The sequence below is a fragment of the Hyposmocoma kahamanoa genome, unplaced genomic scaffold (genome assembly GCF_003589595.1).
Source record: "Hyposmocoma kahamanoa isolate Upper Pololo Valley unplaced genomic scaffold, ASM358959v1 98737, whole genome shotgun sequence".
Taxonomy (NCBI): domain Eukaryota; kingdom Metazoa; phylum Arthropoda; class Insecta; order Lepidoptera; family Cosmopterigidae; genus Hyposmocoma; species Hyposmocoma kahamanoa.
This window is the reverse complement of record NW_020655651.1, coordinates 82,073-96,247: the sequence shown is the minus strand read 5'-3', so window position 1 is coordinate 96,247 and position 14,175 is coordinate 82,073. Positions and strand designations below refer to the sequence as shown.

Genomic DNA, 14,175 nt, shown 5'->3' with positions numbered 1-14,175 from the left:
TGAAGTGATACAAACAGAGTGTTACATGTTTGTGAACTGAATGCCTTTACAGGGCACTTTTTCGTATTTTCATTTTCAATCAGATCTCTAATATCACAAAATATATATTGTTGATCAACATGCTTCTCATGAAAAGTTTCAATGGCTTGACATACTTTGATTTTGCTAAACAGCGTTTCTCTACAATAGAGGTAGAGCACGTTGTACGTTGTAGGTTGCATCGTACCAACCTCGTTTTCAGTATTTAAAAACTTAGATAGTTTCTCGATTACCTGATTGTTTTTATCAAAACCACACTTATACTTTTTGACGTCTTCCATTTTGGTGTGGTTTAAATTTTCGTATCCCCATACGGCGATTTGTTGCTCTACATCCTCTTTTTTCAGGTATCGACCTTCTGGCTGCATTGCCCAATCTTGTATGTATGATTGAAATTTGTAAGATATTGATTGTCGGTTCTTACCACATATATAATCATTGACTTCTCTTTCGATTACACTTTTAAGCTTTTTGTCATTTGTTTGTTTCACTGCAAATACAAAACAATCCAGAAATTTTGTCGCTTCATCTTCTCCAGACTCCGCAAAACTTCTAGGTACCTTAAATTCGACATTTAACAAATCTTGCTGTGTGCTCGTCGGATTGTCTTTTCTTGTTTGCTCCAAATAAGTATTTGAGAAAGTCTTCCCAAAATTTAACTTGTCTCGTTCTAAACCGGTTAAAAAGCTATTTCTAAATGTCACAAAATATCCAGTTTGTGAATTATTGCCTTCTTTACCCACTTTTAAAACATTAGCCAGTAACCAGTCACGGTGTGTTGTAAAAGATTCGTCGACCTTGATACTTTTTTCATAGTTATTTGCAACTGCCATTGCAAGAGCCTCGGCCACTTGCGGCGGTGGTTCCAATTTATCTAACAAATGGACCCTCAGCTCAAAATATAAATCTGATCCTTTTTTAATCATATAATAATTTTTCCGTTCTTCATCTGTACCCAAGGCTAATATCTTGCTCTTTGATAGTTTTGATGAAGCTGTTATGGGTTCAAAACTTTTTTTATTTTCATAACTTTCTGTTTTTCCAAAATCATATTTGTGGATATCAACGTTCGTGATCAGTATAAATATCATGTCTCTGTCGTTTATAAGCGTTTTCAGTTTATCATGAATCATTATTTTATTATAGGAATCAAAATATTTTTTAACATCAAAATCAGACCCATTCTTGAACAACTGCTCTTTTTTTATTTTCCATCCCTTTTTAGATTTATATTTCGCTTGAAAAAATCCGGCTTCATGGTTTTCGTACAAGAACACTAAATCGTCAAAACCGTCGGCTTCTGCGACCTCAATAGCTATTTGAAACGCAGAGACTTGTTTCAGCCCGCGAATTATGAAAAGCATCGCTAGCTCAATTTGATAAAAAATTCCGCAAGCGCCTCTCTTTATACCGCCGACTTTGTGTTTTGGTCCTGTGCCTATGATATTCAACGTTTTTTTGGAACTGGTTGACTGCACACCTGCATCATCAGTTGCACTTTCGGAGACTACGTTAGTCGTGTTGACAGGCATAATCAATGTTTAACTTGTACGTCAAATTACCTTATGACGATGATGAAGCTTCGCTGGTAACTGTAGTCTCTTCGGTGCGGGATTGCAAGTATTTTTAGGTGCCAACTTCTGAAATGAAAATGCCTCATTTAAATATTACGTAGTATAATTGAGACTATCAGCACAAAAGTGGTATAACCTACATTCACTTTCTTCTACAATATTAGTTTAGGCCGTTTCCTGACTTGTCGGTGTGGTAACAGTGCGGTATCGCTACGCTCGGTATACGCTGTATTGAAAGCTTACCAAGCGCCTATATTTCAATATGCGCTTCCTGATTGGCGCGGTTTGGATAGGAGCAGGAAGGGATCCTTTCGGTTTACCGCGTCTCGGTATGCTCGTCCAGACGCCGCTCGACATTTACGACACACGGTCGCGCGATAAGCAGTAAACAAGATGGCGGACAGAGACATCACATTAATTTGGTACTGGAAATTGAAAAGTATCCAGTATTGTACAATTATAGACTAAGAGAGTGTTCCAGTGACGTTTTTTTCTGTAAATTGATATAGAAATAGCAGGCCATAATAATATCAATCGAGGACGACATTGTCTCGTGATGTCACACTAGCGGTTGTGCAGAATATACCGACACGTGCTTAGATGAAGGCGTTGTGGTATCGTTTCGGTACCGAGCATACCGATGCCGTGCCCCTACCGTACCGACAAATCAGCAAACGGCCTTAAATGAGCGAAGTACGGCTGTGTACAGCACCAACTTAACTGCAGTCGAGTAAATTCCTCCGGCGCAAGTCTTTGCTTTCCGGACCTTTTATATTGACCTTAAATATTGGCGATGAACAGCAAGCGGTTAGGTATTACGTGGTGGTAGTGCTCGTCTATCACTGTAATGTGTAATGTTGTATGCAGCAAATACCAATCGCCTTTTTTTATTTTTTTTTTTACGGGGGGATCTTTATCTTTAACCCCTGAGCCCAGGGAGACTCAGGGATTATGTGGCGACTCTCCCTCCAGACTGGAGGGCCTACCCCACTAAAACCCCCCCGGGTTTACCTCCCTCCGGTTGAGTCGGCGCCGTGGGGTCGGTGCACATTCACCACGATGTCGCCCGGCCGCCCTAACTTGCGCCAGGGCTCCCGCGCCAACGGAGGGGCAGGTCAGTTGTCCTCCGACCCGCCCCCCAGACGAGTAAATACCAACCGCCTGCTGTGCATGAAATTACGGTAAGTTCAAGATACTAACTAGCCTATCAAAACCTAACGGTGAGACCTGAAAGGTCGTCCCTACGATCTATCAAGTTAAGCCCTACAAGTCCTACAACCTAACGGTGTGTAGCCTATTTTTGGATAGTTAGATGGAGAAATGTTACATAACGGGAAGCATGTCACCAGGAGACCTAAGGTGACAAACGGAAGTTGGGAAGTCAAAGTCAAAGTCAAAACATTTATTGCATTCACTTTGTTACATTTATAGGTATTAAGTTATTGGTATAGATCAACATGAACCCTGTACGGGCGCAGCAAGGTCAAATCTAAAATTAGAATATAATTTGTGTTAGAATTTACTTACAATTTATGAGAATTTAAATGAATTAAAAATATACATTTTTGCAATCGTCAAAAGATCATATTAAATATGTATTAAGTATGTCATATAATAATAAATTACAACCTAAAAACTAGTTCAGGTCAAAATATTCTAGAATTATATTTAACATTAGTCAACTTAATTTTTTTTTTATAATTAGTTAAGATAAGATGTTTATTACGAACATGTGGTAAATATGATGTACATTTAAATTTTCCAGTATCCACACCTATGCTGGTTGGGTATCGCCACATAGTATACAATCGCAATATAGTAAACATTAATTTATTCATTAATTCTTCAAAAACAAAAACAAAACATGACAAATATAAAATGCCTACTCAATTAACTCAAATTATTAATAATTAATAACAACTCAAATTTTTATTATTTTTCTTTTCGTTAATTTTTAAGTATACTATATCAAATTGATAAAAACTCTTGCACCGAATAGAAGCTTTTTAATACACAAACATTAAAACAGAGTCTACACGCCTACAACAAATAACAAAGTAACCATGAGAAAAAAGTATTAGGGGTTAAAGTATGAAATTGCCGTTTTATTGCAATAGGTTCTTTGAATTTTCATAGAATCTTCATGGTTTGAGGTTTTCGAATGAAACTTTTTTCAAATGGTTTCTGTGATTTTTTTTTTTTTAATTTGAAACATTTGAATATCGACTTTCAATTGTTTTTGTTATTCAATTTAGACAAGAAAGATGGATACTGCGAAAATTCGAGTGATTTTTGAATACGAGTTCCGACGCGGAACTAACGCGGCAGAAACAGCCCGCAATATCAATGCTGCGTTTGGAGAGGGGTCTACTAATGAACGCACCGTGCGATTTTGGTTTAAACGCTTTCGTGATGGAAATTTCGACTTAAAGAACGAGCCACGAGGAAGACCGCCCACACAGGTGAATAACGATGAATTAAGAGAGATAGTGGAAGCCGATCCTAGTCAAACTACCCAGGAATTAGCGGCATGGTTTAACGTTACCTTACCCACAATATTGACTCACTTGCGTCAAATCCATAAAATAAAAAAATACGAAAAATGGGTGCCTCATGATTTGACTGATCTGCAGAAAGAAACGCGTGTTGAAACTTGTGTTGCCTTGTTGAACCGGTACAGAAATGAAGGAATATTGGATCGAATTGTAACATGTGATGAAAAGTGGATTCTTTATGATAACCGGAAAAGAAAAATGCAATGGCTGACCCCAGGTCAAATGCCACAACAGTGTCCTAACGCAAAACTTACCAATAAAAAGGTAATGGTAACTGTTTGGTGGTCTCAGCATGGTGTTATTCACTATAGTTTTCTCCGATCTGGTCAAGCAATAACGGCAGATGTCTATTGTGCCGAACTCCGAACCATGTTTACAAAACTATCAGTAAAACAGCGCCGACTCATGAATCGATCTTCACCATTATTGCTCCACGACAACGCGAGACCTCACACAGCACGAGAAACCATTTTGACCCTTCAGGAACTGCAGTTAGAAACCATTCGTCATCCTCCGTATTCACCAGACCTTGCTCCAACGGACTACCATTTTTTTCGTGATTTGGACAATTATCTACGTGACAAGAAGTTTTCTTCCCAGGAGGCAGTACAAAATGCTTTCACACAGTTTGTGCAGTCTAGATCGTCGGAGTTCTATCGCAAAGGCATTAATAACCTTCCCATTAGATGGCAGCAATGTATAGATAATAATGGCAACTATTTTGATTAAATAAATTTGTTAAAAATTTAAAAAATAAACAATTTAGATTTTCAGTACAAATCGGCAATTTCATACTTTAACCCCTATTATTTAATAAACGTCAGTACAGAAAATTCTTTTCAGTCATTATCTGCTGATGAAGTGCTAGACGACGCAGACGACACAGTAAATACAAGTACATGTCGATTAAATATGAGTTGCCCAGTTGGAAGAGCGAACGATAGTCGTGATAAACAGAATTGAATGGGAAAATTGAACTATTACAAAATAAACTAGGGTCTACTGAGGCTGAAATAGATAACTTACTTTCAGAAAATTTTTCACTACAAAAGATAATTGCAGAACAAGAAAAGAAAATTGAGAAACTCACCAGGATTTGTAAAACACCAATCAGTAGAAACAGAAAGAGAACAAAGAGTATAAGTAAAAGTCTAAACGTAACTGATGCTTCATTAATTCCATCATTAAACACCACCTCCCAGGAGTTAGGTTTTTCTGCGGAACCTGAACCAATTCCAATTCCGGATTCTGGGAGACTAGATCTGCAAAAAGAACGAGACCCACACAACATGTTGCATACCGTAGAGAAAAGTCACTCAGCTACCAATAATATTTGCAAACATAGAGCTTCTATACAGCTTCTAGCTGATGAAACAGGACGAGGCTTGAGAAATATATTGCAGAAACGTCTGGGACAGGAGTATCACGTTACTTCATCACTGAAACCATATGCATCACTTGAACATGTTCTGTCAAATAGTTGCGTACAATGCCAAGACTTCACAAAGTCTGATTATGTAGTAATATTAGCAGGTTCGCACGACAATCATTTAGTTAAGTTTCAATCATCACAATATTACTATCTCAACGTACTTACTAATACTAATATATTGTTTGGTCAAATTGGAAGTGGCACTGGTCCGAGAGGCCACACGTTTGACAAGTTTCTAAGCTCCCTAGGTCCTTTTTTTGACAACTTGCACTACTCGCAATTATTCTATTTTAATAAACGTAAGTTGGATAAAAATAACACTTGTAGGTCTTTGGTGCTGGACATTCTCAAAGTTGGTTACAGGAATTCGATATTAAATAATAAAACTAAAACAGTATACGTGTCCGACGACAGCATAAATTTAGATCGTTTTTTTCGTAGCTGCTGATGGTGGTAGTCAACATTTAGTAAATGGCAGTGAATGTTTATACTCACGTGAACACTCGCGGAAACCCTCTAATGGTGCTAGTTCAAATGACATTAATCTGTGTACTATTACTATCTACCATCAGAATGTATGCGGTATAAGCACTAAGAAAGAAGAATTAGATATGTATTTGAATAACATGGATGCAAGTAAACCAAAGTATGTATGTATAACTGAACACTTCCTAAATCCTAAAAACGTAGCTTTACTTAACCTTACCAACTACAAATTGATACCTATAATGTCAGAACGAATATGATAAGGGGAGGGAGTTTAATATTAGGTCTCAATAACTGTAGCTATGAGGAATTATCAATTTGTACCGTGCTATATAAACAGGAATATTTCGAGATTTGCGGTATTAAAGATAAAGATACTAACCTTAACATATGTTGATTGTATTACAACGGCAAAATTTTATATTTTAATGACTTCATGATGCAACTAGAAAAATTGTTGACTTATTTTTTCAATAAGAAATGTATCATAGGCGGGGATTTCAAGGTGGACTTATTAAAAGACGATAAAAATAAAGTGCAATTCTTAAGCTTGTTGAAATGTTATAATTTTAGAGCTCTAATTGATTCAGGAACATATATTTGCGGAGACGCGCGTTCATGCCTTGATAATTTTTTGACTAATATATCGCCGGAAATTGTGGATACTATTACAGTGGATCACAATGGTATTTCTGATGGTCACGCAGGGTTATTTTGTTCTCTATCCCTTCCATATAAAGTCAGAGTCAACTACAAGGAAAGATATATTAAAGTAATGCATAGAATATTTAGTACAAAAAATAACGACAGGTTTAGAGAAAATATATTAGAATGTGAATGGAATAACTTTGGTATAAATAGTTTTCTGAAAAACTTCAACGAGTGTTTTACAATAAGCTTCAAAAAGATTCACCGGAAGTATAAAGTCAATTCGGATAACATAATTAAATGGGTTACAAGGGGTATACGTACGTCGAGTAAAATGAAACGTTTTTTTAATGCCAGTGAATAAGCTAACTCATGATATTAGTCTAGTCAAATACAGAAACAATTACATACGTGTATTTAGGAAAATAATAAGAAACGCTAAAAGATTAGCAGTACAATCTGATTATCACTAGTATCAGGTTTCTTACCACGGTATGACTTCTTTTTGACTGTCAACCCGTGACCATGGAGCGTGCAACCGTAGTGATAATCATTTAGTGAATAACCACGAAAGTCTTAAAATCTATATAGTACAATCTGAGTTGCGTAAGTCGAAAAATCGTACTAAATCGATCTGGGGGATAGTTAATAAGCACAGAAATAAATTGGCTACGCAAAATAGAGAGAAAATAGTATTACAAGTAGATGATAAAACTGTTGTAAACGAAAAGGAAATTGTTGAAATTTTTTCGGATCAATTTAATTTTGAGAGTGCTTCTAGTTCGTCTATGGTTGGACAGGTTAATTCTTTGAGTGCCAGTAATATAGAAGTTATTAACAAAGACATGAGTTGGACTCCAATTACTCCGTTTGAGATACGAAAGATTCTCAGGAAGATGGAGAGAAAAAAATCATCTGGTTATGATGAAATGCCCATTACAGTAATTCAAGATAATGTGGACATCCTGGCAGAATCACTGTCTATGTTCTACAATGAATGCTATAATCAGGGAGTTTTCCCAGAACAACTGAAAATAGCAAAGATTATTCCTATATATAAAAAAGGCAAACGAACAGATCCAATGAACTTCAGACCTATATCTTTGTTACCAGTTTTAGCGAAGATCCTTGAAAAGCTCATGAAGGTTCGTTTACTGAATCATCTTGAAAGGAATAATATTTTAAACGTAAGACAATTCGGTTATCAAAGAAATAGGAAGCGGAAGGAAACGAAGGACGCAGTGCACACACTTGTTGATGACATTATAGTATCCCTAAATGAGAAAAAGAAAGTTTCTGGTCTTTTTCTTGATCTGAGTTCCGCTTTCGATACAATAGATCACGTAGCTCTGGCGAAAAAATTAGAATTATATGGTGTACGGGGTAAAACATTGCAACTGTTTCAGTCTTATCTTAATAACAGATACCAGTTTGTGGAGGTCAATAGTGTTGAGTCTGAGGAGTTAGTGCAGTGCAAATCAAGGGCAATTAAAATTAAAAGAGGCGTACCACAGGGCTCTATTTTGGGTCCAATTCTATTTATTATTTTTACCAATGACCTAATTAAATTTATTGAAGACAAGTTCTCAAATGTAAAATTAGTAGTTTTTGCAGACGATACCAACGCTGTCATAACAGCTGAAAATTTAGTTAGCCTTGAGCTCAAAACTAATGAGGTCCTTTCAACATTCGATTTTTGGTTCAAAAATAACAAACTTGTCATTAACACGAGTAAGACAAACGTATTATTGTTCCGAACAACTGCTAGAAACCATGAACATATGGACATCAGAATGACAAATAAAATTATACCATTGGTAGAATCTGTAAAGTTTTTGGGAATTTACATTGACTCGTATTTAAATTGGCAGCCTGAACTTAGTAAATTAGAAAATAAAATAAGTTCAGCTTGCTATGCTCTTCGATCCTTGCGGGATGAAGCCTCTGTCGCCGACTTAAAAATGGTTTATCATGCTATAGTCGAGTCGCATTTAAGATATAGCATCAGGTTTTGGGGTAACAGCTATGACTATAATGTAAAGAAAGCCTTCGTCCCTGGCCAGCAGATTAAGCTCCGCTGCATACGCAATCCGCAGAATACGTGAGCTTACCGATGTTAGTACTGCTAGACTAGTTTACTTTAGTTGCTTCCATAGTATAATGTCCTACGGGATTCTCATGTGGGGTAAAGCGGCAGATATTCAAACCATATTTGTATTGCAAAAACGAGCGATTCGTTCTGTGTACCGTCTAGGCTCTCGGGTATCTCTCAGAGAAAAGTTTAAGGAGACTGGTATCATGACTGTGGCATCACAGTACATTTACTCAAATATTTTATATGCCCGTAAAAATATACATAATTTCAATAAGAAAGAAGATATCCATAATATTAACCTTAGAGCTAAGTCCAAACTCATGGTATCACGATTTCGTTTAACCAATGTAAACAACCCTTTTATGGGGAACTGTATACGTTTTTACAATAAGATTCCGGAGCATATATTAAGTTTATCATTTCCTAAGTTTAAAAACTACATTAAAAATATTTTGATCGAAAAATCATATTACAAAATTGAAGACTACGTGTTAGATAAAGATGTATGGAAAGACGACTAGGCTCCAGAATCCACACAAATTTGATTCAAAGTGTATTCCATAGCATTTAAGTTTATTTGAAAAGAGCAATCCCTAGAGTTTCTTGCTCGTTCTTCTCAGGGAGGTCAGCGTAGTGAACGAGCAATAGCTTAAATGTGACGTTTTCAAGTGTAAATTTATTTTACCTATGGAATAAATAATCTTTGACTTTGACTTTGACTTTGTCTTCACTCTTCAGAAAAGAGCAATAAGAACCATAGCTAGAATTCCACATTGGGAGTCGTGTAGACCTTATTTTAGACAACTATCTATATTACCAGTTCCTTGTCTCTATATTTTGGAGTTGTTAACAAGCGTGACTGAATGTTCGTCTGAATTTAACAAGGAGATCGATTCAGACAGGCTTGTTACTAAGAGAAAGGATAGACGTGGTGTAACAGCATCAAAGTTAAATATAAGTAAAATAAAGCATAGCCCTAGATACCAAACAACAAAAATATATAATAGTCTCCCTAGTGAACTTAAAATGGTACAAGATCACGTATCTTTCAAAAAGCGTTTGAAACGTTTCTTATTGGAAAAATCATTTTATTGTATTGATGAATTTGTTGTGACATTAAATTAAATTGTATTTAACGAGGATAAGGATTCATAATTTGACATTATTATTGATTATTATTCAAATCAAATCAAATCGTTTATTTGCATAAAACATGGTGGTCATGATAACACAGTAATATACATATAAGTTCAAGCATGTTTCGCCCGAAGATAATTTAGGCATGCAAAATAAATGAAAAATAGGTCATCATATGGTTACATTTACATTAAGTTATATATAATTAATTTAAATTCTTTTACATAAAAATTATTGTAGAAATTCCCTAATACTGTAATATACTTTATTCTTTAACAATTCATATAATTTAGTCTTAAATAATGTAATGGGCAAGTGTTTAATGTCATTTGGTAATCTATTAAATTCTGACACACATACACAAACAATTTTGATTATATTTTTCTACCTTAGGTACGTCAAAAAAAATTAGTCTATTGGGATTTCTATAATTTCGATGGTTCACATCAATACTCTTAATAAACAAATGTAAATTATTTTTCACAAAAATGCTGGCTTCATAAATATATAAGGCAGGCAGGGGTAATAAACCAAGATCTTTAAATATAGTTTCACAGGATTCAAGCGGAGTCCTACCAGTAATTGCACGTATACATGTTTTTTATGCTAATAACAATCTGTTCATATTCGTACCATTTCCCCAGATAAGAAGTCCGTAACGTAGGGTCGAGACTACATATGCGTGATAAACTGTTAACATGTTTGACAAATTTATTAATTCTTTCACAAACGTTTTCGATGTGAGATTTCCAATTTAATTCTTTATTAATGATTATACCTAAAAATTTGGTTTCGTTTAGCTCGTCAATATTCAATTCCTTATATCTAATTTGTAGTGATATTGATGTATTTTAAAGTTTATATAATTAGTTTTAGTTAAATTTATTTGCAAATTGTTAATGTCAAGCCATGTAGTAATTAAATTAATAGTTTTATTTGTGTCAGCTTCGTGAATTTTAATTGTGTCAGTACAGATTTTACCCTTGGTAGTCACTATTATAGATATATCGTCAGCAAACATTATACATTTATGATTGGTTACGTCAACTATGTCATTAATATATATAAGAAATAAAAGGGGACCTAACAAGGGGACCCTGTGGAACTCCGTATCTGTTAATCTGGTAATCTGAAGTAAATGAGACCATCTCATTGTTTTTATTTAACCTAGACAGCACGACTTGTTGTTGTCTGTTACTTAAGTAACTTCGAAACCAATTCAAAGGGATACCTCTCACACCTAGAGCTTCCAGTTTTTGCATAAGAATGTCATGTGAAACGAAATCAAATGCTTTACTTAAATCAAAGAAGAGCACTGTGGTCAAGATTTTATTATTAATTTTGCTTAAAACTTCTTTCATTAAGGTAAAAGTGGCAATTGTTGTCGATTTATTTTTTTGAAACCCAAATTGTTCATTGCGTATTAATTTAAATTTATCACAGTATTCACTTAGACGTTTGTGCATACATTTTTCAATTATTTTAGAAAATATTGGGATAAAAGTTATGGGACGGTAGTTACTAACGTCATTTTTGTCACCCTTTTTGTGTAGGGGTTTAATGATGGAAGTCTTTAATATGTCTGGAAAAATTCCTGTCATGAAAGATAAATTAATTAGGTGCGTAAAAATAAAAATCAAGTTGTGAATGGAGGTTTTGATTACTTTGGTACAAATTTCATCAAATCTCTCAGAACTGGTATTATTTAAAGACATCACCTCCTTCCAAACTTCACTCTCAGTCATTGGTAATAAAAACATTGACTGAGGGCGGTTACAGAGCTTGTTTTGTCTTTTAGGCCTATCGATAATATCTCTTTCAGTTGTTTTTATAAAATATCAATTAAATACATTGGCCATTTCTGTTGTATTTTTTATTAATTTATTGTCATTTTTTATACATTCAATTTCATTTTTCTGTAAGTTATTGGAACCAATTTCATTGTTGATTATTGTCCAAGTCGCTTTACTTTTATTTTTACTATTATTAATAAAACGTATGTTGTAATTTTTTTTTGAGTTTATATGTATATACACGTTTTTAATAGTTTTGAAAATTTTAAATATTTTAATTTATTTGCATTATTTTTGTGTTTATAGTACTTAAATCTTAGGAGTCTTTTTTTAGGCCTCTAGTGATCCATTTTTGTTTCTTATTTAAATCCTTCTTAATTCTTATTTTGGGGAAACAGAGGAGATAGAACTGACTAAAAAGCTCATAAAATTTATTAAATGCTACGTTTATATTAAATTCTTCAAAAATGTCATTAAAATTAAGATTTTCTAAACAATGATTAAATTTAAAAATTTTATCTTCACTGTAGTCTCTTTTATAAAAATAATATGTTTTAGGTTTATTACCTTTAGATTTTACTGGGTATTTTAATAATTGTGCAGTTTCATGGTCGGACAGATACAGAGGTAAGAGTTATTATTTGACATTATTGTATTATTGTTATTATTTTGCATTTAATTTATATTGAACCATGCCGATGACATTTAATTTGACATCGTTATTGTTATTGTACGAGTATTATTATAATTATTTTGCACAAATGACTAGTTAATATATTAATTTATTTTCGTTTTGTTATTTGGATATGATGTTAGATTTTAATTGTAATTGTATTTTCTTTTTTCCAACACAAAGAATATTGTTAAGGAATATAAATAAATAAAAAAAAATTAAAAAATTAAAAAATGTTTTTAATGCATGTTTAAATTTATCTATATTTGTTCAAGCATCTCACCAAATGGCGTTTTAAAATATTTTTTTACTGCGGCGACATTCAATAGCCGTTTTTTTGAACTGTATCCGTTTTTAAATTTATACGTTTTACTTTTGCTATAACGCTCGCAAAAATCTTTTTAAAAATTGAAATTATAATATATAAAGCACAATTCACGCAGTTTTCATCATCTCCAAGGAACCTCCGCAAGAATAGAAGCGCGAACATAGCGTTTGGACCTTCGAGCCGGAGTTCTATTTTTATATGTTCTGGTATTTTATTATAAGTTTTTACCGCCATTGCAAAGGGCCCTTAGTGAACTAAATTTAATTTTGAAGTTGGGGGGGCTAATGTTTGGCGTGGACGCAAATTATCTGGCCTATCGTACTGTGGGAAAAGGTACATGTTTTTTTTTTGGAAGGAGGTAAGCAAGTAACACGTCGTGCAATGTCTACAGGAATGGTTTCCTGTTTCCTCACTGTCGGTCAAGCAGACTCACTAGACCGATCTATTGACGGATAAGGGTTGGCCATAGTGAGAAGAGTAACGGATGGTGTACGACACTAAGCACACAATGATTGTTTTATGTCAAGCCAAATTTTTTGATTTAGCTGAACTTAATATGAATTACCTAACGGAATTTAATAACAAATCTAACTGACTATTTATACAAAACTTATTACTATGGGCATTTGTCCAAAGCCGCAATTTTTTGTGTCCATGCACTAAACTTCACAAAACAAAATCTATAAAAAAGAGTGTTCAAGGAGGACCGCAGACTTCACTTTTACATCACGGCTAGGGTTGGCTGGAAGAGATCTCTTCTAGAGATAAACTCACCTTTGTAACATGTGTTTTATGTGTCTTTTCTTTGTGCAATAAAGAATTATATATATATAGTGTACAAGCCTTGTACCCCACCTACGGTGGGGTCGGGCTCGGCCTGCGGCACGTAGCCGGGTTCAGTTTACGGGGTGTGCTCATGGTCTTTGGTGGCACAGCAGTTAGTACTATGGGCGCTTGATGAGGAGGTCGATTCCCAATTTGGGCCAATTTAAGAAACGAACATTTCTAAGTTGGTTTTGGTCTGAGTATTCTGGATTATCGTTGTTTTGGTATTCATAGTACATGAAATTCGGCAGTAGTTTGGCATTTTTTCCGCCTAAATACTTCTCTTTGGCATAGCTTTCAAGAAAATGGAATCTAACAGATATGGTTGATATACAACAACGCTTCAAGAAGTATCTCATTTCCACTACATCGGGAAGTATGCCTTACATTTTTACAATTGTGAGATCTTGTACTCGAAATCTATTACGCCTCCGTATATAATTACCTCCATACGATGGCGTGAGGACGCTTCGGGCTTCGCCCTCCGCGGACCTCGGCCTGCGGCATAGGCACTTAGGACTTTGTTTTAAAAAAAATTAAATAGCTCTTTGATGGCGGTCATATTTAATTCTAAGAAATATTTTCGTGCT

The 14,175-nt window shown here is 34.7% G+C and overlaps 1 protein-coding gene across 1 annotated transcript in view; it reads right to left on the bottom strand.

The window, feature by feature from the left end:
• Positions 1 to 14,175, bottom strand: part of LOC113238889 (spectrin alpha chain-like) — a 101,267-nt gene that overhangs the window by 5,289 nt on the left and 81,803 nt on the right. The window contains exon 30 of the mRNA XM_026475741.1: positions 156 to 401. Within this exon, the coding sequence (XP_026331526.1) occupies positions 156 to 401 (246 nt within the window). The remainder of the gene's footprint in view (positions 1 to 155; positions 402 to 14,175) is intronic.